Genomic DNA, 27,463 nt, shown 5'->3' with positions numbered 1-27,463 from the left:
GCTACTAAAAACATATGCTTATAACTTGTTTATAAATGTATTTATGATTTATTTTTTGTACTGGCATGGCATGCGACCAACACTACTATATAAGTAAAAATGTCAATAATGGAAATCTGGTGATTAGAATTCGGCCATTAGGGATGTAAATAAATCAGAAAAAATCAATGAAACCGACAATCTAAACTAAACTAAATTGAAATAAAATTGAATCAATGAAAATCGATGTAGTTTGATTCAGTTCTCGATTTTAATTTATAGGAATCGCTAAACCGATGAACCGAACCAATGGATATAATTACGCTTTAATCTTTAATTTCACCCACAATTAAGCCTAAATTTTGTACTAGTTCAAACATTCGCCATCTTTGTTTACAGTTTCTTCCTTTCAATAAAACACACATCTAGAACCAAACTCTATGACATAGAAAGTAGAAACTATAAATCACAACAACAAAAATCACTGAACTGCTACTCTCACTGGTTGCCACAACTGTTGTTCTCTCTACTGTCTTTCTTATATGTTATGGCCACCTTTTTCATGTTAAATTTATCTTCGTTAATTTTCACACATAATTTTATTTACCTTTTGATTCTTCTTCTATAAAATTCCTTCTAGTCTTGTTTGTTATTAAAAAATGGTTTTTATGTGTGTTTGAGTTGGGAAACATGTTAATTGATATGTGTTTTATTGTGTTATGTTTGTTAAGCTTTCAAATTCTTTTCCAATTTTATGATGTCAAATGTCAATTTTAATAATTGATATTGAACTTATTGATGCAATAAAAATCATAACGTTGTTTCGTATGAATTAAGAGCAACTTGTAATTTGTTTGAAAAATAAAACATGAAATAAATTACATGAAATATATTTATTTATTTTTAAAATGACATAAAATACACTGAAAAACATGATAGTGAAGAATAGACTGATGAATATAATTTTTAAAAAAATATTGTAAACTGATCAACCGAACTAAATCGGTTAGTTTAGTTTGATTCCATATTTAAAAATTATTAAAATTAAATCAAACCAAACCGATGAAGATATTATTAACTTGGACCTTTTTTCGACCAAAAATTAGTCCAAACCAATCTGATTACACTCCCTACTGACCACAACGTAAATTGTCTTACAAGGATGTATGTGATATTGAGTTGTGCTTTTAATAATCAAAATAATATTATAGGTGTGAAAGGCCAAACCTGATTAAAATTTAGTTTACTATTTTTTTTAGGGCGTTTGATATTGACTAAATATGTCTCTAGTTAATCAATCTCAAGTTGTGCATATTACATGCCTTTTAACTTTGATTTGATTAAAGTCAAATAAAATCATTATGATTTATTGAAAATTTTATACATTTTTTAATCAGAATATTTTTGTTATCTAACGGCTTTGTCTTGTTTCATGTTTAGATCAGGTGTTTTTTTAGACAATGTATATGTTAGTTCTTTAGGTTTTAGAACCTTCAGTTGACGTTATTCATGACGTAAATATATTTATCTTTGGTATTTATATTTACAGATTTGCTATAATGCACTTATTTCATACACTACACCTTATAAAGTTTTTCTTTTCTACAAAAATAATTAATGAAAAATGATATATTTGACATCAAAAATTGACACTACACCGTATACACTGTTCACAAATAAGTGAACAGTATTTTTCTTATTATTTTAACTTTTTAATTTTTTTTTAAAACTACTTTGATTAATGGAATATTAAAATTTGGTTAATACAATTTATAAGTAAAATAATTGGTTAATGACGTACATATTTGTAGTTAATACAATTGTGAAATTGGTTAATGACACAATCTTATTTTGTGTTATAAAATAAATTTTATAAAATAAATATTTTTTGTAAAAATAATATTATTTTATTAAAAAAACACGGTTTACCGTATAAATACGGTGAACAGTGTACACATCCGTAAGTATTAGTGTAGGATTTTGGTGTCAAGATAACAAACCGGATAATTAGTACAGCTTTTTGAAAAATGTGAACCTTATCATTTATCATTTTTGTATTGTGTATATTTTAAACTTTACAATGTAGTGTATACTTTTTGGTGTAAGCATATCATTTCTACTACATTTATTATAGGCTTTTTTTTTAGTAGGTCAACTTTGGGGTGAGAACGGGTAGGAACAATTTTCTCCTAAGTCTGTTTTGGCATAGTATGGGCAAGTCTTGTGACTTCATAATATTTTTATATGTAAAGTTGTCGGGATCGAGTTTTTACCTTAACTTGTATTGCATAGGTAAAATGGAATGTAAAACCGTAGAGTTTATCTCATATTAAAATAATATTAAATTTATATACACAAAATATACTTAGACTTATATAATATTATAGATGTATCAATAATTTAAAATTTTAACTTAATTATAAAGAAAAAATATACTACGATCACCATAATAAAGTGTAATATTCATAAACTTATATCAAAATACATAAATTATCCTTGAAATCATAAAAAGTAACATTCAAATGAGTGTCCAAAAAACAAGAGTTCCATAAGATTCTCAAGTTAAAAAAACAAGTGTTTTCATCCTCATCTTCAACTTAATCGAAAGTTCAATCCTTCTACAACATCATATTTATTAGTGTCTTAATTTTCAACTTGATCAAATTCATCTCCATATGATAAAGGATCTTCAAAATCATGGGTCAAAAAATAAAATAGTTTTTAAAAATTTTATAAAAAAAAGGTAAAATTGAGTCAAAGAGTAAAATCCAATGATTATACATGATTTCACCAATTTTAGAGTGATTTAAATCGTTTAAAATCGCCCCGGGAAACGGTTTTACATAAAAAAAAAAGTGTTTACCTGCGATTTAACACGAAATGGTGACCTAGAAACATGAAATCTATAAAGTTTAGGTTATAAATTGAAAATTTAACAACATTGTTTATATGTCTTTAGAGTCTATAGTTCTTAAATCTCTACCGGTTTGTGATTGTCTTTCCTCGTCTTTTAGGTCTGGGCTTCTTTTTCTATGTCGCATTTTAACTTTGGATGTCAGTCTTAATTTTCGTGTTCTCCCTTGGATTCAAAATGTGTTTCCCTTAGTCTGGATCATCTATTTTCTTTTGTTTTTTATTGTAATGTACTTTAATCATTTCTCTAGTGGGCGTAGGGGTGAGGTTCCTCCATTTTTGTTGCTTCGTTGCTTGCGGAGCTATTTTGTTCTAGTAAGTTTCTTTCACATACTAATTTAATATGAACTTGATGTTCCCCTTTGAAATACTTTTTTTAAAGGAAGGTGGTTCCTTTAATTGTCAGGGTGTTTTCTTCAATCATAAGATTAGGGTTTTGTGAGGGTATGACTTTGTCAGCAGTTTTTTTTTCTTTTACGTTTGACAGGCAAGTTAATTTGCCATGCAATGTGGCCATGTTCTGGTATTTGTTCGTAATAAGTGTTGCAAGAAACTTTTAGTGAGAAAATTTCTAGGAAAATGCTTAATGACACTCTCCCTTTCTTGGACAAGTGATCATGGGTGACTCTTTATGCTTTCTTCCTGGTGGTTTTATCGTTCCTAAAGAATTGGTTCACTTGGGGGATAACACAAATAAAATATACATAGAGTATTGGTCTATTAGTTCAGTCTCTAGAGGTTTGCGCCATTTTGATTCTTAGACTTCTTTTGGAAGGCTGAGGAATGGGATGTGGTCCTTCCAAAACCTAATGATGGAATATGTGAAAATTTTCCTTCATGACATTTTCCTAAGTATGATATAAATTTCAAGGACTACGATTTTCTCCTGCCTTTTTCCTTGTTTGACATCATTTATTGTCAAATTTGTGGTTGGCTTCTTCTATGATTTTCCCTTCTTCCTGAAGTTTTGTTCAATCTTTTTAACACTTGTGCGCCCACCTTTAAATAAGGCCCTAGGTTGCGGTGTTCTGTTCCATCTTTCATATCAAGTGGGAGCTTCTCAGGTAATTACCAATGTTTCGTGACTTTGGATCCTAATTTCTCTCTTTTCAAGCATCTTTCTTCGCGTGCTGAAGATTTTTTGATGTCGGTTCCTAGTACTTTAACCTTTGTCTCATACTGCTCATGAGTCCATATATGTTTTCGGTGACCCTTGTTGGCCTCATTTTCTTCAATGTTGGTCCAATGATCACTTCTCGTTTCTTTCTTAGGATTTTACCTTGGCCCGGAGAACTTAGATGGTTATTTCTTGTTTTTTTATAAAAAAAATTAAAAGTTACTCTGACTCTTTAGTTAGATGTAATCACTTGTGTCTTATTGATCATTTGTAATTATTTTCTACCTCGAGAGAAAACCTTAGCCTCCTATTGTATGTTTTTTTAATGGTGAATTCTTATTTACCCAACTCAAAAAATTGGGTAAGATTATCCTTAGTGTAAAATATCTTGAAAACAATGAATAAATGTATTATTTAATAAATAATTAAATATGTAATAGTTAAATGGTATTATGTGATTGGCTGAAGGTACACTACCCATATTTTTATGATGGGTAGAGAAGTTGTCCCCTTTTTTAATAATATGACACGTTGTACCTATTTTTATATTTGTTACTCATTCTCTTGTTTTTCTAAAATCAAGGATGGTCGGTGGTAGGTAGCGTGGGAATGACCCTCTTGGATATGGTGCTTCCTCGAGGCAGTCGAATTAATTTTATATTTTTCAAAAATTGTAAAAATGTCAGGCAAGAATTCTTGATAGAGGTTGCATCATCTTTGAAGCAGGATCAAACGGATGGTTCCTCGACAACTAAGAAATCTTTGGTCATTGTCTCTCATGAAAATCGAGTGGTTCATCTATTCCTACTACATTCAACCTGACCCTACTTTCATACACATATGTTCTACATGCTCTGATCCCTAAGGTGGATTCTTCCTAGGTTGCAAATTTGAAGCATATTGGTCGTCAATATGTACTAGTGGGATGCATCCCATTTATGGCTAAAATAACGACTTTGATTTGTCATGTCCTTTATCTTAGTGGTACTCACACGCTAAGGGAGGGGAAATTTTTTGATGAGTTAGAGAGGACTAGGTCTAAACTTAGGTGGACAATGAAGCATTTCATTGTGTCTGAGCTCGGCTTGGTGAATCGAAGATGACCAGTTAGAAATACCTTAGTCATTTTCCTGAAGACAAGAAATACCTCGAATGCAAATAACAAGTATAATATTATCGTATCCACAAAGACTGGTTGGTCTTAAAAATAGTTTCAATAACTTTTATGATTCTAAGCAAGGTTTTAAGTTGTTTTGTTGTGTAAAAGTAAATGAATGAAAAGTAAATGACAGAAAATAAGTGGAGATTTTGGTGTTAACATTAACAAAACTTGATAGGGAAAGAGTTCATCATCTTTATACCCATGCATATTTCTTTAATTCGTAATATAATCCACTACTCAGCTATTAATATTATTGCATGTTGCTCTCATTGTATCTCATTTTTTACTCAATGACGTGAGATCAATTGTATCAGCTAATAGTGGATGTCTTACACTATTAAATATAACAGCATTATGTTCCAACTTTGATATACAGACATGGATTACCAATTATATGTATTATGCATATATTAAACCTAACCCTATGTGTAGGCATTAACACCCAAAAGATGAAGACTTTGACCTAGTAACAACTTACACCTTTCAAAATTTTCGGTAGTTAAATTTTGAAAATCATACCGAAAATTTCAAAATTTTCCGGTGATATGTAAGAAATTTTGAAATTGGCGGTAGTTCATTGATTTTTGTGTTTTTTCATTTTGCTGTGAAAACCAAGGGAAAGGACGACACCATTGCAGGAAGGACTACGGATAGAGTGGCAGCCTGGGCTAGGGCTATTGAAGTAGAGTTTTCCTTGCTATGGACTGGACGAGTAGTTCGGGTCGGTTCTCACTAGAAATGGTTGATTAAGTAGGTGCAGTTCTGCACACCGCGTAGCACCCGGCGCCGAACGATGAGATTAGACGAGCGTCCCAGAGATGATATTGAGGTTGCTCATGCTTATGAGGTACATTTTCAAGTTGTTATTGACCCCGATGAAGTGGTCGAGATAGATGTGGTGCATGTTGCTGATGAGGTCTCCGAGATATATGTGGCCCCTGTTTACGACGAGGGGGATGATACAGATGCGCTACATGTTGCTGATGAGGTGGTCGAGACATATGTGGTCCTTATTTCTAATGAGGTGGCCACAGATGCCCTTATTGTTGATGAGGTGGCTGCCACAGATTCAGTCCCTATTTTTGATGAGGCTACTACTACTGGTGATATGGATGTTACGACTCCTGCTACGACCGAGTCATTTGTGCACACTGATGAAGAGCTCTCAGGAAAACCCGGTGACCGATCACTGCTTACCGAGTATACTGACCATGTGGCATCACGACTTGTGGTGTGGGGATGGTTACCTTGAGTGATACCTCATTGTATCACATCCTCGCATCATCCCACTTTTTGAGCATACGGATGATGTTGTGTATCCGATGTTGGGGACCTGCCGATGGCATGACACTGCTACCTCCACCTGATGTTGTTGACCATCAGCACTTGTAGATGATCGTTGTTATTATGGATAACCTCATGGGTTGGGTAAACACAAATAGTGAGGTCTTTACCAGATTATTGCGGGCAGCACACATAGTTCGTGGGACACCTATTTAGCTATTTGATTTTATAGTTGTATTATTGGTATATTTTGCGATCAGACTATTTAACATCATACATTTTATTACATAATATTTTGTCAATTACATGTTTCGAAGATGAACATAACTTAAGACATTACAATTAGCAATAACGAAACATGAGACCTAGACACTACCAGATGATTCAGGACGTTTCAGCGTCTTAATCATGTCATCAACAGTTCTTGAAATCTTCGCACCAAACTCGGTCGGCCCCTTAGTTAGCCTACGGTGAAATGATCTCTATATAACCGTCAAATCTTCATTGGTATCCAATTCAATAAGGTTGTATTTTACCCTTCCATCAATATCAATCCAATCTTCACGAAACTCAATCTTTCTCACCTTTATGTTATCGCCGGTGTCAGACAATAATTCATTTAACTTAGATGGATGTCAAGGCGGCGAGAGATGTGGTGTCATCCGAAAGTCGAAACTCTACAAAGGACATTTTGAGATGTTTTTCTCAACAACTGATGACCCCTATTTATATAACTTTGAATTTATTATGGACCCACATAAAACAGTCGGTGCAATCACATATGTATAAAACTATCGGTAAAATCCTAATAGTTGAAAATTCTATAAAATTGCACTACCGGAAAGTTCACATTTGTTGAAATTTCCGGTATAACATGGTATTTTTTGAAAATACAGATAATATTTCAAACGTACCAGAAATATTTAAAAATCATGAAATTTAGTTCATATCGAAAATTATGAATACACTATCGAAAATTTTGTTTTTATCAGAAATTTTGAATTATATACCGGAAATTTCGTACATACATTTTGAATGCAATTTTGAACAGGAATACTTATAGAATTATCAAATAAAGTGGGGTGTGACATATAAAAGGGGGTGACAGATTAATTCTGACGTTGGAACAATGCATTATCAGATTTATTATACTTGTCGTTTGTTGTTGTAACAAACGTTTAAAGAGAAGCACGATGATACCATTATCATTGTCTCCATATAAAAGCAAAAAAGTAAAACTAGGAGATTTAAATATAATACAATATCCTGATTCCTCACAAATAATGCATGGCTGAATAAAATGAAAGATTTCTTGCACTCATAAACAATGATTAGTTTATAATAACGATCTCAATCCAACTGGATCCGAGTTAGAAAAAGTGAGGTGCAAGTAACAATATGGAAACAGCTTAGAAGGTAAGAAAGCTTTGGGTTTGAAAATAGAAACAACGAGTTTTCAACGAGTGGAGTGCACGCATCTAAATAAAAAAACCACCACGTTTGACAACAAATCATACATACGCAAATAAATACAAAAACATTATAATATAGTATTCAATTTCAAAGAACCGAGAACCTATTACTAATTACTTTTCTGTTTATCACTTCAATCAATCTCAAAATCAAGCAAAGAAAATTAATTCAACAAGGTGAACTTTGTTTATCATAAATTGTATTAGCTTTGATTTTTATTTTTATTACAACTGGTGATGTAGTTTTTAGTTTAATTCGGTTTGATTTGATGTTTTTGAAAGCAGGTTTGTAATATGGGAAATACAGAATCAATGTCTGAACCTCAACATGAATTTTACTATCAACACCCTCCTGCTAATTATGATGGAAGTTCTGTGAGTAATAGCGTTCATCAACCTTCTTCTTATGCTGGAAGTTTGGATAATGATCAACCCTCTTCTTATACTGGAAGTTCAGGGAATACTATTACTAACCATCATCAACCGTCTTCATATGCTGCTGCTACGAGTTCGACGAATACTTACGATCGTCGGAACAAGCAACCCACATATATAGCTGACAATTTCAGCTCATTGGAACAGGTTTTTACTGCTAGTTTTGATTATTGATTAAATTTAGAAAGGATAATCAGTAGTTAGACTTCAATGATCATAGAAATTGCATGCTTATTATAGAAGGTTTATGTTATTATCAGGTTGTTTCTGCTCTGAGAGAAGCTGGTTTGGAATCCTCGAATTTAATACTTGGTATTGATTTCACCAAAAGCAATGAGTGGACAGGTTATTCCTTTTTTAAACTTGAAATTATTGTACATTCATGTATAAATATGATTGTAGAAAATTCTCACTTCGATGATTATAGGTAAGTATGCGTTTCACCGGAAGAGCCTTCATCATATCGGAAGCAGTCCTAATCCATATGAGCAAGCAATATCGATAATTGGGCGTACACTGTCTACTTTTGATGAAGATAATTTGATACCGTGTTTTGGGTTTGGTGATGGTGAGTATCTGTTTCTGAGTTTGTAAGAATGTTGTGGTTTCTGTTTTGTTGATTTCAGTGCATTTCGTTTTGTAGCTTCTACGCACGAGAAGAATGTGTTCAGTTTTTATCCGGGGAATAGAGTCTGTCATGGTTTTGAGGAAGTACTTGCGCGCTATAGACAGATTGCTCCACTCTTGAAATTGTCAGGTTTGCTTTGCAACATTCTCTATCAAATTTACTAGAAGTATATATCAGTCACATAATGCCTCGTTTTTTTGTTTTAGGGCCAACATCATTTGCCCCTGTAATTGATGCAGCAATTGACATTGTGGAAAGTAACAACGGTCAATATCATGTTCTTGTCATTATTGCTGATGGGCAGGTTATAACTACTTTTTTTTCCGCATTATTTTCATAACATGCTTTCTTTGTTTCATTTACTGCATTTCTCTTCTTTTTTTGAAATTTCTTTCTTTTTCATTAGGTTTCTAGAAATCCTGGTACACCGCATGGAAAGTTTAGTCCGCAAGAACAAGCAACGATTAGTTCCATAATTGCTGCAAGGTAAAGTAACTTTTCTGTAGTCTTTTTGCTTCTGTTTGTGGTATCTATCTTTTATGTCGAGCTATTGTGATTTTCAGTCATTATCCTCTCTCCATTATTTTGGTTGGAGTTGGAGATGGTCCATGGGACGAGATGAAGCACTTTGATGATAACATTACTGGACGCTTATTTGACAACTTTCAGGTACTTAATAGCATTTGAACATTCAATATCATCCGAGTATATGGTAGCTTTTACTTTTGATAGTAAGAAATTAGAAGGTCGGGACCTCGAATAAATAACAAATACGACATTTTATCAGCTAATTTGAACTGTTCTGTGAAGTTGTTCTCATGGTTGAGACTTGAGACAGACAATCTATAAAGCTCTACCTTATAAAAATCTAAAATGACTTACAATTGTGTTACCCAGTGTCTAGTTCATGGGTAGATTAAGGAGAATCATATGCTGCAACAGATTCCGCATTCCGTATTTTCCTTCTGTTGAAATTGATTACTAATCAACTGTTATCCATTTTCATTCCTTTAGTTTGTAAACTTCACAAAGATCATGTCTGAGAACACAGAAGCATCCAAGAAGGAAACAGCATTTGCACTTGCTGCCCTAATGGAGATTCCATTTCAGTACCGGGCAGCTCAAAGTATACAACTTTCCAAGTAAGCTCTAGATTTCAAGTACAGGATTCTATTTTACTACATTCAAGCATAACTGAGTGTAAAATCCTCTTCATACTGTAGCGAACATGTTCGTCATCAGCATAAAAGACCCCTCCCTCCACCAAAGGAAGTAATAGATCACGATAATGCATTCATAGCGACTCCACGCGTGACAAATTTCGATCTGGTTGAACCAGCAGCTCCAGCCAGTGCAGAACCGGTATGTTTTCTTGCTACTCCATTTATCTTTCTATTGCCATAATAACCAAGCTATGAGATTAACATCTTTCTCTTATTGAAGGTATGCCCCATTTGCTTAACCAATCCGAAGGACATGGCTTTTGGATGCGGTCATACTGTAAGTCTGTTTATATGCTAGTCTGAATAGTACACCTTGTCATATGTGTGGAATTACATACAATAGTAAAATAATTGCATTATATTAAGCACAGTTCTTTTGAAAAATCTATTTAACAAAACGGCTGAAAACAGATTCTATTTTCACCCGCCAAGTGTTGATTTGCTTTTATATTTTGTGTAGACTTGCAAGGAGTGTGGAGCCACATTATCTTCATGCCCTATGTGCAGGCAACAAATTACAACTCGTTTGAGATTATACACTTGAGTCAAATTTCTTGCTAATTTATTCTATAACAGTATATTACATTGATGGTTATAGTAGTAAATAGTACCATTATTTCTTTACAGTTCAGCCTAGCAATGAGATGTATAGAAATGTTGAGTGTAAATGTAATGCTTAATGTGTAGATTTTTTTGTACCCAAAAAAAAAATATGTTGATTATTTTTAGTGTATAGAATAAATCTAACCCAAAAAAAATCCTCTAACGTTGCTATACATTTTGACATTCTGAAATTTCCCTTAAATTTGAGAGCCATCAGTCATGCACTTATACATTTCATGAATTCACGTGTTAATTAACTTACATTTGTTGTCAATTGTGGATAGTAAAAATAGTAGAAATTTTAATATGCAATTAGCACTATTTGACAACATTTTGTACTATCGATAGAATATCACAACAGTAGCAAAGTTCAAAAGTCTTATATAAACATTGAAACATGTTTAAGTCGTGGACTTAGATGGTCAAAAAATACTACAATTGAAAAGTGTTTAGGAAGAATCCATTTTACATGTGCTTCGCCAACCATTTTTTTCCTTATAACAGCTGGTCAATCTTTGCGCCATATTGTGGGTGAGGCAGTTGACTATATGCTTACACATTGATATTAAACTCATTGGAGGCGCTATACACCACCTACAAAGGCTGTGAATGTTGACTAATAGTTTTCACCATTAAATATGATCTTTGTTATACATTACAAAGGGATTTGTGCAAGAATGACAAGAATTAACACGTTGCAGAATATCTTAAGCAAATAAATAATTATACATTTGGTCTTTTGGACGAATACATGGGCCAACTGGATATTAAATCAAATCAGTAGATATAACTCATTCTTTGATTTAGTTTCATGATAAATAGTACAAAGAAGCATTTCTCATTAAATATATTTAACTATATAGTTACTATATGCAACAGATTAAGATTACAAATTACAAACTTTTTAAAGATTGCAAACAAAATTCTCAACTTTAGAGCAATCTTACTAGAGTCCTAAGTTCGAAAATCCTAAATCTACAACACCACACCTCTTCTTTAATGGCTTCTCTTAATATCTACTATGCAAAAACTTCAGCCATCTGCAACATGAAGGGGATACGAAATCAGTCACACGTGCAGGTCCCAGGACTCCACCTCCAAATATGTTCTGTCAGTTCCCATAAATAAGCCTACAAGTGTAACACTGGTGTCAACCCCAGATAACCAGACTTAGCACATATTTACATATACTGCCTATTATGGCATACAATGCACAAGTATTGTAGATACAACTGTTATGACAGTACAGCAAATGAACTGTTTTGTAGAATTAGAGTCAAAAAGAAGCACAGATCTTATGTGGCTCGATGGATGTTGGATAGTTTATATTTCGTTCGACAAGCAATTAACAAATAATACACTGAGAAAAAAATTTAATTCATTATTAAACCGGTTCATAGTTACGAAGTATATAAAAGAAAGGTCAACTCCATATTGTCCCAAGCATAAGCTCAAAGCAGCAGCAACCTCATGTTTTTTTCCCAAGTATTGAGCTCCAAAATATTGTGACGACCCCATTAACATATAGCTCAAGTCCTCTCAACATATACAACGAAAAAATATTTAAGAAATATTGACTCAATTATTAAATAACATCTCCCTAATGGTACAGCAATAAAAGATTAGAAAATACATGCATTTGAAACCTTCAACGCTATTATACTTTAGAAAAGAAATTTGAATACACTATTCAAATTCAAAGTCTTAAAAACATAAATCTCTACTGAATGCCTATTAAAGAAAATGAATGCTTAAAAGTTGTCACAAAATGACATACACATTTTGGACACAAATTTAGAGGGTAAACATGGGGACCCTTCTTTCTTTTAAAAAAGAGTTGTAATTTAAAAGATGTAGTTAGTAGCCTACTGATATAATAATTCGGGGCAATGTTCATCACGTCAATTTTTGTCTTTATAAATCAGTCACCATAGAATATGCAAGAAAAATGTTATTTATTCTATACGAGAAAAAAAACCTAAACCCTAGATTGGTTAGCCCTATTTCCATCAGCTTACATGCTGATCTGAAGGTACGGGATCTAAAATAGAGCAAAACTTAACCCCTTTTCTTGAGATTTGAGAAAGATAAAGGGGCCTTATTAGTGTATTGACTAGCTTGTTGTGAAGATAAAGAGAGAAGCGCTGAGAGCCAAATAACCGACCTAGAAAAGCCTTAGAAGTTAGAAGTTCCATCTGTCCAATTGCAACCTTGCTTCAGCCATATCTTTCTGTGCCTTCTTGCGTCGATAAAAAATTGGACAATCTCGACTACAAAACAGTCATGAAGCATAAATCAGTGATGACAATGAGTAACTACAAATAAATTTAAAGCTCTTCGGCAAAACTCATAGTGGGTAAATAGAAATAATGGCACTACAACTACTTGACAAATATTACATGAATAGTAAACAACTCAAGGGAGAAGGAGAAAAAAAGCCGCCTTTACTCAAGGACATGATTATTTGACATTAAGAAATGGCGGCTCTTAAAACAAAACAATTCAGAAACTCAAGCCACCTAAGTATCCCTTAACATAAGTTTCACAGAAATACAAACCCAATGAAAATACCTTGTGCAGAGAACATCCTGATGAAGTGAACCTTGGCACTCTTGACACTGTGTCCACAACCTCCCAAAAAGTTTCTCAAGATCCGACACTGCAGGCGCAGCCATACACTCACACCATCACTTATTTTGTCCAATAAAAAACAGCTAGTACCATTTGAAATTAAACAGAGGGAGCTTAGTAGAAGCTACCTTGAGCTACAGTTTTACAGTACAATTCAGCTTCCCTTCCTTTGCAATGTGAGCAGAGAGTGTGGTCTCCATTACTGATTCAAATATAACAGAAAAAAAAATTATTATTAGGCCTTTGAATAACTGTCATAAGCATCAAGATATACAAAAATGAACCAAAAGATTAAATGTGTGCTTGGGTGAGCACTTGCAAACTTGATTTTGTAATATTGGGAAACACCCGAGTCCATCATTGGCTAGAGATAATAAGGCATAAATAGAGGTTACAAAACCTATGCAGTCCTTACCTAACAACTCAATTTTGTGGAATAAAGTTAGGCCCAAAATCTAAGTTTAAACAAAACCCTATCCTAAATCCGTTCGCCTGCCACTCGTATCACCCATGCATTAGGCCCAATATTCTTGGGCATGAGGGTTATTAGGAAATATCTAAATCCCACATTGACTAGGCCTAGATAGATCAAATAAAACGTAAGAAATATTCACCTTACAAATCAGTTTTGATAGGTTGAATTAGACTTAGAAACGGAGATGTCAACTTAATTTTATTAGAAGTTTTAAGTGAATAAAATTTAAAATAGTAAAGTTGTTTCGCTAGTTATGATTTTGATGAGTATGTACAAAAGGTATAAATTGTAAATTATTTTGTAAAAAAATTATTAGATGCGTAAAAAAGTAAAAAATTATCAATGTTGAATGAAAAGCAACCAGGAAAATCCACTACAAAAGAAACAAACCCCTGCTTCTGCTTAAACTCTAATTTGAAGAGAAAAATCAAAGTTCTAAAAGCTTTACCAAATATTGTGTTAGTTTTTTAAACCAACACTTAGACTCAAACTCTTATTTGCATAATCCAAAGGTGTTTTTAAACGTGCTAAAACAATCATAAAAAGCAAGACCTAAGTATTATCAGCTATACTACTGGTGCAAATTATAACTGAGTGTTCAAAGTGCAAAGTAATTCATCTCAATTACTAGACAAAAATTGATTAATACGTATCATCCTAAGAATCTTGTTTTCATTTGAAAACTTAAGATGCAAGATCGAGAAGAGAATTTAAGATCTCATAATAACACGGATTAATAGCACCTCAATATACATTGTAACCAATGAAAAAATTATGATGTGAATAAATAGTAAATCTCTCTATTTTCTGTTTTTCTTTATTATAACCAAAAGAAGTAACCCATAGAAAGGGAATGCATAAAATAAAATCAACCAGGAAAATCTTAGTGTGTCAATACAATATGGAGACTGAAGGAAAAAGAATACCTAAGTAAAGCTTTGCAACCAATGCAAGTAGACTGTTTCTTGGCAAATTTCATTATACCGCTGTTTGACGGAGTAGATTTAAAAATAGATCTTGTGTGGCTTCCATGGAGAAGTTCCTTGCTGGCATTCTTTAGAATTGGCTCAAAAATTCTTAGAATTGGCTGCAACATGAATGAATCCAGTAAAGAATAGTAGACATTGGAGAAATCATAAACATTAATAAAACCAACCTTGCTAATTTGATTGTCAAGGTAGTACTGACGATCTATTGGTATGTTGTTCTCTAGCACATAGATAGGATCCTCTGATTTCTCGTAAGCCTGATTTACTCGCACAGGTTAGTCCCGGGAAAATTTCAATGCTTACAAAACTTGCCAACGGATAAAAGGACATAGGGGGTATTTTGAAATTACCTTGGCACCTTTGGCAGCTTCAATAATAACATAAGGTACTCTGTCTCCAACATTTGGAGCAGTAGCAGCATCTCGCTGTCAATTATAAAATCCAATTGAATACATTAATGGCCAAGAAAGAGAAACGTGACACTCAATACTGAGAAAAACCCAAGTCCCGCACAGAATAAAGATAGGGCCTGAAATAAGTTTATAAAGAGTAGTGGCCCTAACCTTACAAGCCGGTTTTGTAAGGATGAGTTAGGCCTAATATAAAAACCTAATATAGTATCACAGCCTAATGATCTGATTCGTCTGCCATTTAAATCCATGCACCAAGCCCAATAGTGTTGGGCGTGAGGGGGTTGTATTGGGAAAAAACCTAAATCCCATATAGAAAAGAGAGAAGGCCCCAAATTAGTTTATAAGTGGCCTTCATCACCTCACAGGCTAGTTTTGTAAGGATATTTGTTTCACCCGCCATTTAAATCTACGCATCAAGCCCAACAGCGTTGGGCGTGAGGAGGTTGTATTGGGAAAAACCTAAATCCCGCATAGAAAAGAGAGAAGGCCCGAAATTAGTTTATAAAGAGTGGCACTCATCACCTTACTGGCTAGTTTTGTAAGGATGAATTAGGCCCAATATAAAAGACTAATATTCAATAAGCCTACAACAATAAATACAACCCTATACACAAGAAAACTGCATAGCTCCACAAATGACTTAGCTAATAGGAAAGTCATCTTACAGTCTGAGAAATGGTTTTATCATTAAAACCAGTAAGTTGTTTTTGGCACATATGAGCCTATGATCATCTGGTGGATAAAATTATTTTTCTCTTGTCAAATAAGTCTCATCTTTACACAAATAAAAAGGAAAAAAGCACAACAACCAATACATTTGAATATCACAGCCAACCTTGCGCATTCTTTCAGCGAGTTCAACATGAGCTGTCTTTACTTCATAATCATCTCCTGTTTTTGTCAAACCCTATCAAAGCAAGCATGCATGTTAATTGAAAGTCTAAAGCAGAAATATTTTAGTAAGGCATTAAAATCAAATATCCGAATGCTCCACACAATACAAATAGCAAGATAAAGATCAATATAGGGTCTGCAGACTTCATAGTCATCTCACCTTCGTAATAACCAGAAGTGATAAATCCATACGGTTCATGAGAAGATCTGAAATTGCATTCTTGACATACTGGACTGCCCCGGGAATGTCCCTGTCAATCAGTATTTTGTGAAGGCAATCTGTTACCAAGTTTTTGACCAACAAGCAATTGTCTCTTCGGACTGTTTCAATACCTGTAAAATGCAAATGTAGTTTGTGAGGTATTTCAAAAAAAGCAACAGAAAGAGAAAGATTAAGGTTTACCTTTAGTGTCCATTTTGTCAAAATGGTCCGGTTTTGTCCAAAACAAACCAGCATATCTCTTCTTGCTAATCAGAAGATATGGATAGTAAATCTTCTCAAATTCTAGCTTGATAGGCTTCACAATTAAAGTGACAAAAGATCGTAAGGAAAATCAACATGCCAAATAAATGAACCAATTAATTTCTAACACAGTTAAAATAAGAACAATGTCTAAAGAAATTGTAATTTAAACTGTTACTTTTATGAAAGTTCCGCTAATATATTCAGCAGCTTCTCTCCCCAGGTTCATAGCCTCTTCTACAGCAGAAACACCAAATTGTACCATGACTGAATCTGTGTCTCCATATATTACCTAGCAGCAAGAATAAAATCACATTGGAAGTCATATGAAAATCTGACAGAACGTATGGCCATTTGATTGTGTTAGAAAAGCATAAAACTAGACCAAGACTATTTGTTCAATTCTAAAAATACAGGGAAGGATGGACGACACTGTTTGTTCATTTATAAATTTCCCATGCCAAAATACAGCATTGTAGAACTAGAGAATCAAAATGGATGGCATCAAAACAAGAAAAAAATCTACAGATTTGTACCTCAGCATTGTGTTCGTAGCCATTAGTTGTTGTGAATTTATCTTCCACAAGCTTTTTAGTGTGCTCGATCATTTGTCGACCTTTACAATGCAGCCAACCCGTGTATTAATAAGAACGCAATGGAGATGTAATCCAACATTAGGATAATTTTTTTTTAAAATGATCAAATTATTAGTTGGGAGAAATACCATAGCTTGTTACACTCGACGATATCTCTAAGCAAGGTAACTGACCAATAGTAGCCCCTGTAAACCCATATACAGAATTTGCACTAATCTGAAAAGAAGAAAAAGAATAGAAACGGATTTCAATTGTTAACCGTATTTTTAAATTAGTATAAACTATACGGTAGAAAGAACTAAATATCTTTCAAGAGAGAAAACTGCAAGGTTAGGAGAGTAAGACTTAGACATAAATTAACACGTATATCAGTGACATCTTACCTTCAGGGCCAACTGTCTGCCATCTAGAACAGCCTTCTCAAGGGGATCCTTTGCCTCCTGTAGTGCAAGAATATTAGAGAATAAATAGTTATAAGCTGATATAAGATATAGAACTCAATAAATTTTGAATTAATCAAAATCTACATCTGACAATAAAACAATATAATCAGAGTATGTAATATTATTAATACCAACTGAAAGGATACCTTTAAGTCTGCTTTTGCCCTTTTACGTGCTGCTAATAGCTCCTCAAGAATTTCAGGAAGTATGCCCTAAATTTATTTTCATTAAATCAGTGCTCAACTTCATATAAGCATTAACATCATAATGAAATTGGCATTAGGCATAACAGTAGAGAGTGAAGTAGTTACTAGTTAGTTTAACCAGCAACATACCTTCTGTAAATTAGATTTAACAAATGTTTCACCAGATGGTGTTTTGTACACTGACTCCGGAGGGATGTTGAAATTGCGAGCATTTTCAGGGGTCACCTTAAAAAACAAGAGACATAAAATTGTCTACCAGCTTTTGTCTAAGAACAGTTGGATTAAGCTAATGTATATAATTGTATTGATATAAGCATTCAAGCTTGACGTTGAAACTACTAGTAGAGGAAGAATTACCAGTGTGCAATAACATAAATTATATGCCATCATAATAGACGGATACAAGGAAGCAAAATCTAAAGTAGCAATTGGCTTTTCATAAAATCCAGCCCTTGCCTCTAAAACCTGCAAGTTTTAAAGTTCACCGGTCACGCATTGAAAGGAACCAGTTGGACAACTAAAACATTCAAAGGGGAAATAAGGGAAAAGGTGTAGCATCATAAATTTCTCTAAAATCTATGTACATCACCATGCATAAAGATACTTCAATTTGAACATGCTTTAAACTTTTTTGTATTAAAAGAAGAAAAAGAACAATAAAGGATAACCAATATTTAAGAATATCAAAGGGCAAATGAGAATGCTTGTTTGCAGGGCTTGCAAGAACAATGCATAATATATGAACCATCTTTAACAACAGCATTAATCACTTTCAGTAGCTAAAACAATTCATATTATACTCTGCACAAACAATGGCTTTTCTGGCTAAAGTACAAGGTCTATCTGATTTTATAACAAATCTACAGTTCTGCATCATACTGAAAAAGTGACACAGTTTTGTAATAATTTAGTTTCTCTAAACCACAGACGAAACAATTTAGTTAACTAATAATAAAGCTCAGCAAATATAATTAACCTTAAAATGCAAAAGCATGTCATATGACGAGTGTAAAATATAGATAAATAAATAGTTACAACACCGAGTATCAGTTCCTCTACCAAGGCGCAAGTGCGCAACCTAAGGCTCTGTCAAAACTCTCTTGACCTTCTTACATATGGTCATACACACAACAGATGATACTCCAAGTACAGCTTACTCGACTATTAATAGCTGGAAACTAATAGTAGAGAACTTCTCAGAGTACACCCATTTCTTACTGCAACAAATGACACCAGAACTTTCTCTCAAAAAAAAGGCAGAAAACAGTCATCAAATAATATGACCGTAGAATGTAGTCACTAGAAAGACCCACTGACAATATACCAGGCTATTTACTTCATATCAGATTCATAAAAACTAACCAACTCATTAGATCAAAAGGTGATGATAATCTGCAGCGCCATCATCAAACTGTGCTCCAATTGTAATATGGAAATATAATATCTGTATTCATATCTAACCCCACCAAAAAATTGTACATTGAGACATAAGAAATTCATGTAAACCAATTTTGGAGTCAAGATGCTTTAAGCATGAGAATTTCTAGATCTCTTCATCCATGCATCAATAGTGTATAATCTAATCTATGGAGACGGAAAATATAAGTAAAACTCCTAGAAGACCCATGCAGGCATCATATTTTCATATCACTTCAGAAAACTCCAAACATGCAAACATGCATGTGGAACATTTATAGATGAAAGGAAAACCAGTGAATAAACTCCAATTGATCATCCAAAATAAAGAAGCTGAAAGAAAAGAATGAACTTACAGTGGCGCCTTCAAATGTTCCTTGTTCTGACCCTGCCTGCTTGGCATTAGGGATGACCAAATTCTTTTGTTTTGCCTTCCTAAGAAGTTGAGAAAGCACCTAGAAAGGAAGAATAAAAACAAACTGTTGTTATTGTGACTAATTAAACATGGCATTCATTTTCTATATTTGACCAATCAGGATAAGGCTTACCTTTATGCTTTGGCCCCTGGAAAGTAGAAAGGAAATTGGAACTCCAGTAACTCGAGCCATTTCCACATAATTGTAAACGAACATCAATTTATCCAAAAGTCGCTGGGGGAGATATGCATCCTGCACACAGCCAAGCTAGCTGAACTTTAACTGGTAAATATGATTTGCATTGGGTTTTCCTTCATGAGTAAGATACCCATAATGGATTCACTATACTTGGTTCACAAAAATTTATAGGTAAAAGAACATGCATATAAACTTTTTAGAGTAATATCCTAAGGACATTGTTAAGGATTTTATAAATACTGCGGCAGTGTTTCGTAAACAAGTTAGAACAGAACAAAACAAAACATGAGTTATATAAATCATGTTTTACCATTGATGCATATTAAAAGTATAATTCAAAAAGAGAAATGATAAAAAAAGTGATATATTTGGGTTTCTCTAAAAGAAGTGGCGGAACCAAAAATAACATAAGATAACATGTGGTTCCATTTCGTTCTGTTTTGTTTTGCCCATGTGTCAAAAGGTACCTTAAAGCCTTAACTCTATTTAGCTCTTTTGCACGTATTTTTAAGATTAAATAGTATGAAAGTATGAACTATGTGCATCTAAATCCTTGATATTCAATATTCATAGTGTATTGTTAGAAATAATTTCACTAAAAAAATTACCAGAGAGCAAAGAGGTTCCAAAATGGACTTCAAATTTGATTATTAGGTTTTTATATTCAACATAACTCGATATCAAAAAATCAATTTGTAAAGTGAGTGAGGAATGTCACTCATTATGAACTCATTTCCAGCCGTATCTCTATTCAACATGGGACTTCGGTTTGCCAATACTCCCCCCTCACTCCCAAACAATTGGGTTTCATGTGTGTATATAAAAATAGGTGGCCTGAGGCTCTAATACCATAGATTTTTATATTAAACATAATTCATTCGTATAAAACTAACTTGTAAGGTGAGAGAGAAGTGCCACTTCTAATAACTCGTTTCAGACCGTATCTCTATTAAATGGGGGGCTTGGGTTCTTCCTAATAATGATGAATATATTACCATAAAAGAAAACATTCAATATGATTTTAACACTAAGCTGATCTTAAAAAAAATAGGTTTCATAAAAGGTAGCAAAAATGCAGAATAAAATGACGCGGTTAAATTCTCATTTTATACAAATAAAAAAGCGTATGATAGAGCTTAATTTACAACTTTAATGATAGAAGTCAAAGGCCACCAAGCAACATGATAAATCCTTCTGTAACAAAAGTATCTATGCAATTGACAATGCAAACCAAAAATGTTATGCTTTATCATAGTCAGATCAAGAGATGAATTGGTAAACCGTATATCTATAGGGATAACTCTTGTCACCAATCAAGAGTTCCAACTAAAATCTTAATCTTGGATAATTACTGTTCACTTCTAATTTTGTTTTCATAAAGTTTACCTATCAATGAGAACTTGCTGAAGAAAAGATTAAAAAAAAACTGCTGAACAATAAACATTTAAACAAAAAGCAATGTAGCAATGAAAAACAGCCGAAACAGAAAGGAACTAGAGTATGAACCTTCAAGCAATAAACTGCAAGGCGCCTTCGTGTTTCTGCATTTCCATTCTGAAGATCAGATATAATTGAATGATGAACATCTTCCTTCTGCAGTAGAAGAGAGTGCAGTGACTGTTAATAATTGTTGTTCATTTAAACTTTCGAGAATAAAAACAAGATTTCATTAAAAGCTGTTTGGATAACGTTGGTCATAAGAACAGGCCCCAAACACAAACTTACACACAAATTTACAAACAGCGCATAACAGAAACAATCTAAATCAATTTTCCCAAGTTACAACACATTTGTAAATTTGTAATGTGTTATCACTATAGTATGAGGCAAGCCCTTGAATCAAGTCATGAAGTTTATGAATGTAAATCTATAAATATATTTATGATTTCCCAGATGCATTTGAATGAAAAGAATAGAGGAAAAAATATGCTTGCTTGAAATAATGTCAAAAGTGCAACGGTACCTGCTCAGAAAGGAAATGTGCCGACACAGAATTCAAAGAATAAGAACTTAATTTGTAGTCTCTTTGCATAACCTGCAAATAAAAAAATAACAAATTAACTTATTCAGCAATAGATCTTGATCGTTCAAGTACACGATAATCAAAACAAAAAATTCTGACAGAACCTGGAACAAATCAAACTGAACTCTCCCTTCTATGGAGATTTCTTTACTTTCCCTGGTCCCGTACTGCCTACAAGACCATCAAGAACACTGAGGTCGATAGTCGAAATGATTGACAAACCAAAATCCAAAAAGACAAACTGAGTAACTCCAAAATTCAAAGAAAATGTTAAGGGTGTATAATGAATAATGTACTCAATTTAGGAACTGCATTCCTATTTGGATGGTTGACGATGCAACCTACCTACCCACCATAATACCATAAAGTCAACTACTGCAAAAATAACAAGAAGATGTATCGGGTGATTATATCCCTTTACCTTGATGAAAAAGTTGTATCTTTTACTCGAACTCTACTGTTCCTGATACGGCCTAGAATTGGAAATTCAGCTATTTTTAGGGCAGCGGCTCTCTGAAATAAAGACAGGAAAAAATTACATCATATTAACAAAGTAATCATAACCAAATGCAAAATTTTATTTATTTATTATTTATAAAACATAACCTGTCAAATATTAATTCTAAGAGTACTGTTTAAGTTAAATCAACACCTCAATAAGATACGGCAAGTCAAATTTGCAGATGTTATATCCAATAATAATATCAGGGTCTACTTCACGGATGAAATCCTGCACATAAAAAAACACTCCATCATATTATAAGAGCATAATAGATAAAAGAAAGAGGGTTCACTCAACAGTTGCATGCTATCAAATAAACTCGTGATCTAATGTTCGAGATAAAGATGATGATGTTTCATACCAATAACCATTAATCAAGTTAAAAGCACTGCAAACCATCATCATATATCAAACAGGTAGGATGTCAGATATGTGATTATCATATATTATTGACTAGTTTGTTCAGGGGTGGCAAGTCAAATTTCCAGGTGTTATTAACATTCTAATTCAAGATAACTAGTAACATAGTGTGCACACGGGCAAAAAAAATGTACCCTCCAAGCTAGCAGGACTTCTTCTTCTTTATCAAATGACATCACATCAACACCAACAATAGGGGAACATGAATTAAGAGTCATCACGTTACGAATTAATGGCTGGTCTTCTCCTTGTAAAGTTACCAGATTCGCAATCTATAAGAAAATGAATTTTTCAGCTCAAAAACAATAATACCGATCAATGATCAAGGATAGCCATATATGAAAAGATAGCGTGATGGACCTGGATCACAGGATCTTGGGTAGGTTCGGGGAAATGTCCTTTGCGACCAGCACATTCAATGTCAAAACTCAAAATCCGAAACGGAGCCATCTTTGAATATTCCCCTTCTGGAGCATGACTAGTCAAGTCGGAATACCTAAGAGATTGTTAAGGGGATAAAAGAAAAATCTAAAAGTTTGGCATTCCAATAAATATCTTAAACAAAGAATTCTGATTTTACCGTGAGAAAAAGGATACAAGCAATCAAACTCTAACTGGCAGTATGACAAGCTTTTTGTTGCCTTCTTATATTTTCCAGCAGGAATTTCAATCCAATTTCCGCCAACTATGCTGCAATCAATCATGAAACGAAGAGCAAAAAGTACATTGCTTTCATAAGTCATGAAGCTTTTCATGCCAAGACCATCAAGCTGAATACCTCTATCAAGAATACCTGCCATGTTTTCAAATTTTAGCAAGAAAAACTTAAAGCATGAACAAAATGCAGTTGAGAAGTACAATTGTCAAAACAAAACTCTAACATTGGGATCACTTAGGAGATGCAAAAATCTCAAACTTAACACAGCACAGTGTGGTGCATTTCATGGTCACTCCCCAGACATAATATTGTATCAAAATACAGCAAATGAGAACTACCGATGTAGCTTAAATATTGATCGGGCAAAATGAGTTTGAATAAGATTAATAATATATTGGACTTAGAACGTCTATAATATATAAGTTTACCACGGCAGCTAGCAACCATCGTTGGGAGTGCAACAACAATTTTGAGAAAGGGATGGGATTTTAATTGCTGATAGTACATAATGCTCCTTCTTTGCACCATTTCAACACGACGAACAAATTTTCCTACATTGCTGTTTCTATTGGCTTCTCTCATCCTAGCCTAAAGCATCACAAGATGTAAATGTAAGTACAATAAGGCAAATCCAAAAGCTAAATAAAGAATCCATTTTCTTGATTAAAAACAATTACTTTCAAGTACTAAGCGGGATACCTCGAGAATTTGATGAAAATGGGAGATATCATCTGGTCCCATTCCAGGAGGGCAGCTGATGTAGAAATATGGTTCAAACCCGTGAACCTTGCAGCAAACACTATGTCCTAACAAAGAAACAAACAAAATACAAGTTTATTATAGAATTCCTGCAAAGCATTGCATAGAATATACTTTCGCACCAATTTTTCAAGTAAACACTTGAAACAAAGGTGATCTCTGGACACTTATATTGATATATGTCATGGAGGCTCAAAGTGATTTGCATTAGAAAGAAATTGCATGTGAGAAAGTAAACTAAGCCTGAAAGGTAATTATCTTGTAAGTTGGTAAATCTTAATTTGGTCGCGGAAGCAATGCAAACTGAACAGACCATATATTAGTTATATACTAACCTGTCATGTATCGTTTACATATTTACTGACTATTAAACTTCCATTTTTTTTAGACTCTTTTGATTTGTTTGTTCTATCTATCTACTGATTATATGTTCAGTAAAATGTTTGGGCAAACTTGTTGGGTGAGTCAGGGAAATGAACAAAAGCAATGTCAAATCAGGATTTATTAAAGAAAATAGAGGATGATCAAAACCCCCTCACCAGAACCAAACCGATAGGTTCTCATTCTCAATATATATAAAACATGGGTCAAAATTTTAGAAATATTTGAAAATATGTTTAACTTTGTATTCAGCCAAATTACATAAGCACTGGAAATAACCTAAAAGAGAGAATGGAAAGCTTTTGAAGCAAGCGATGTTTATTTTGCCAAATCATTACAAGATCAGGCAAAAATATTAGGTGTTGGACTTAATTGCAGTCCGCCCCTAGTCGCCTTAATTGCAGCACTTTGGCTTGCCTCATTGCAGCCCCCAACACCTTCATTGTGTTGCTATTAAGGGGTGGATTTAGTCCCAAATAGCTTAGAGATAAAGTTTGTGTTGTGTTTATAAGTGGGGGCAATTCTCACCCTACAAACCGGTTTAAGTCGGTTTTGTAGGGATGAGTTAGGCCTAAACCAAATTCTGAGATAAGGGATACCACGACCCAACACTAGATGGTAAACCTTCCCATTCAGTTCCAAAAGTTTAGAAGACATTAGCTAATTACACTACATTTAGCTCCAAGAACTTAGAAACCATAACTTATGACATCTACATTTAATTTCATTGGATTTCTTCATGTTGATTTGTTGAATAAGCTTCTTTTCTAGATATACATGTTTTGTTGAATATTTTGGCACTCCGCTACCTCTGATATTCTTTATTACTCTACCTCTAATGTTCTTTATTACATTCAGATGTTGCCTTTAAAACAATTGTAGCAAAAAGAACAGTAGTGTTTTGCTCGAATGTGAGAGTTGTAAGCTATCAAGAGTTATGGCTAGCTATCAAGTGTTAAACGTTCAGTTCATTAGAACCCAAGACATGACAAAAATAATAGAATAAACAAAGATTGTGGAAAATCCTTCCGAAGGCTTTTCATATTCTCTCAAGACCAGGGATAAATTTGTGTTTTACTTTATGATGGATAACTTTTTCTGTTTCCTTTGAGCCTACAAAGAAAACCTGTTACCTGTTTCCTTTGAGCCTACAAAGAAAACTACACTCAAAAATATTACTTTTGTTGGGAACATATGATGCCTTTTCCCCTACCAAACCAAAAATGCTCAAATGTTGAACTACACTCAGAAATGCTCAAATGTTGAACTACACTGATCAATGGTTCCCTAGTTAAGATAGACATTTAGGTTTACTTCTCTACAGTATTTTTTTACTAAAATTCAACACTGTAAACAAACAAATCCTAAATTGCCGAGTTCTATTTCTGTAAGCAACTAAACATTTAGCAGTATCGAAGAAAAAAGAAACACGAACTAACCTTCCTTCGTCACTCCAAATATTCTAATTATGGCAGCAGGTCCAGACGAGCTAGGTAGCAACTCTTTATGACTCTCTCCAATCACGTAATCAATCTCTAGCTGCTGAAAAACTATTAAAATGAAGAACGTAAAAAAAATCAAATTCCAGCAAAAAAACAAATACAAACTCAAAACCCTAGCATCACTCAAAGGGGATACTGAACAGAAATCACTGCAATAGAATCACTCACGAATGCTACAAGATTGAGAGACATAGTCCTGTGAGAGAGGAGGACGCGTCCACTTGGATAAACGAGCAGCTAGGGCTTGACGTTGTTCCATGTCGCGGAGGATTGCGGATTCTTCATCTTCGGAGATGAGGGTTTCGTCCAGGAACACGTCTTCGTCGACGAACTCATCTTCTGGTGCTAGTGCCTGTTTTGTCGGCGGTTGTTGCGACGGCGGCGCCGGACGCTTTCGTGCGTTGCTTTTGTTCATCGGAGAGTTGGGATTGGAGAAGAGAGAGAAAGTTTGAGTGTGAGAGTTTGAGTGTGAGAGGTTACTGATGGTTCCCGCCACTTCTTGTCGAGTTTATAGAGCCCAATGATTTTCCCGCTTGCGGGTCATGTGGCGTGATCTCACCTATATGGTACTCTAATCAAAACCCATCCAGAAAATTTGCTTAATGAAATATAATATGGAAAATGTTATATTGTGGTTTTAGAGCACAAATTAAGAAACTAATTTATAAAAATAAAGATGCATTCAATTTTTCATTAACGTATTAATTATATTAATAGTAAAAAAAATTGTCAAAAAAAAAAAATAGTAAAATTTTAATTTCAAATTTTGTAACTTGTGAATAACTGAAATATTTCGAGTTCGAACTCGTACTCTTATAATCAGATGTCTCTACACAGCTATCAACTGAGTCTGTTTAACTAGATCCCTTTGTTTTTGCCGCTTTCACGTTGCCACTGTCAGTCAAGCCAAAGGATGGAGGTGCACCCAAGTATCCTAGACCGTCATTCAAGGATATTTTCAGTGAAGGTCAATGAATTGATATTGTGAAGGAGAAAGTGGATATGGTTGAAAGGGGACTTATGAAAGTCTCTCTTTAAGGAGGAAATCGATTTCTACCAAAGGTCGCGATGGATGAGAAGCTTTTCCAAAAACAATGCAATTCTTGGAAGGAGACGCTAGTCATTAAACTCCTTGGGAAGAACGTGGGCGATTTGATGAATGATAGGTTGAAGAAAATGTGAAAACTTATCAAAGGTTTTGAGATCATGAACGTTGATAATGGTTTCTTTATGGTCAAGTGCGAACTACTCGCAAACTAAGA

At 33.9% G+C, this 27,463-nt stretch overlaps 2 protein-coding genes across 4 annotated transcripts; one reads left to right on the top strand and one right to left on the bottom strand.

The window, feature by feature from the left end:
* Positions 1-7,875: 7,875 nt before the first annotated feature.
* Positions 7,876-10,903, top strand: LOC131661102 (E3 ubiquitin-protein ligase RGLG3-like). The gene is made up of 12 exons (XM_058930523.1): positions 7,876-8,104; positions 8,213-8,509; positions 8,623-8,707; positions 8,790-8,930; positions 9,006-9,119; positions 9,197-9,294; positions 9,397-9,476; positions 9,554-9,659; positions 10,005-10,132; positions 10,214-10,352; positions 10,434-10,490; positions 10,674-10,903. The coding sequence occupies exons 2-12, from the start codon at positions 8,222-8,224 to the stop codon at positions 10,755-10,757; spliced, it is 1,320 nt and encodes a 439-aa protein (XP_058786506.1). The 5' UTR covers positions 7,876-8,104; positions 8,213-8,221; the 3' UTR covers positions 10,758-10,903.
* A 667-nt stretch (positions 10,904-11,570) lies between these two features.
* On the bottom strand, positions 11,571-26,793 carry LOC131661101 (DNA polymerase delta catalytic subunit-like). 3 transcript variants are annotated; one of them, XM_058930521.1, is made up of 31 exons: positions 26,370-26,793; positions 26,139-26,249; positions 24,259-24,365; positions 23,988-24,147; positions 23,499-23,694; positions 23,262-23,397; positions 23,036-23,173; positions 22,632-22,709; positions 22,401-22,492; positions 22,084-22,150; positions 21,920-21,991; positions 21,463-21,549; positions 19,891-20,010; positions 19,699-19,797; positions 18,284-18,391; positions 18,056-18,151; positions 17,867-17,932; positions 17,661-17,717; positions 17,406-17,493; positions 17,218-17,297; positions 16,860-16,973; positions 16,622-16,736; positions 16,379-16,551; positions 16,160-16,231; positions 15,262-15,336; positions 15,079-15,168; positions 14,849-15,009; positions 13,576-13,649; positions 13,388-13,475; positions 12,981-13,086; positions 11,571-11,960 (listed from the first exon to the last, which is right to left on the bottom strand). In XM_058930521.1, exons 1-30 carry the CDS (start codon positions 26,614-26,616, stop codon positions 12,999-13,001), a joined length of 3,255 nt encoding a protein of 1,084 aa, XP_058786504.1. In that variant the 5' UTR covers positions 26,617-26,793; the 3' UTR covers positions 11,571-11,960; positions 12,981-12,998. The 3 variants fall into 3 exon arrangements, with proteins under 3 accessions (XP_058786504.1, XP_058786505.1, XP_058786503.1); XM_058930522.1 differs by having other exon boundaries at positions 11,572-11,856; XM_058930520.1 differs by having other exon boundaries at positions 11,573-11,946.
* Between the last annotated feature and the right edge of the window lie 670 nt (positions 26,794-27,463).

Source organism: Vicia villosa, linkage group LG3, assembly GCF_029867415.1.
Source record: "Vicia villosa cultivar HV-30 ecotype Madison, WI linkage group LG3, Vvil1.0, whole genome shotgun sequence".
NCBI lineage: Eukaryota > Viridiplantae > Streptophyta > Magnoliopsida > Fabales > Fabaceae > Vicia > Vicia villosa.
This window is presented reverse-complemented; position numbering and strand designations above follow the sequence as displayed.

What these genes read in the sequence shown, in the direction of transcription:
- LOC131661102 (XM_058930523.1), top strand. Translation starts at nt 8,222, where the DNA reads ATGGGAAATACAGAATCAATGTCTGAACCTCAACATGAATTTTACTAT. An exon ending in ATTTCAGCTCATTGGAACAG is followed by an intron (nt 8,510 to 8,622) that starts GTTTTTACTGCT and finishes TGTTATTATCAG; the next exon opens with GTTGTTTCTGCTCTGAGAGA. An exon ending in TCATTATTGCTGATGGGCAG is followed by an intron (nt 9,295 to 9,396) that starts GTTATAACTACT and finishes CTTTTTCATTAG; the next exon opens with GTTTCTAGAAATCCTGGTAC.
- LOC131661101 (XM_058930521.1), bottom strand. Translation starts at nt 26,616, where the DNA reads ATGAACAAAAGCAACGCACGAAAGCGTCCGGCGCCGCCGTCGCAACAA. An exon ending in GATGGTTGCTAGCTGCCGTG is followed by an intron (nt 23,695 to 23,987) that starts GTAAACTTATAT and finishes AAAACATGGCAG; the next exon opens with GTATTCTTGATAGAGGTATT. An exon ending in CAGGATGTTCTCTGCACAAG is followed by an intron (nt 13,087 to 13,387) that starts GTATTTTCATTG and finishes ACTGTTTTGTAG; the next exon opens with TCGAGATTGTCCAATTTTTT.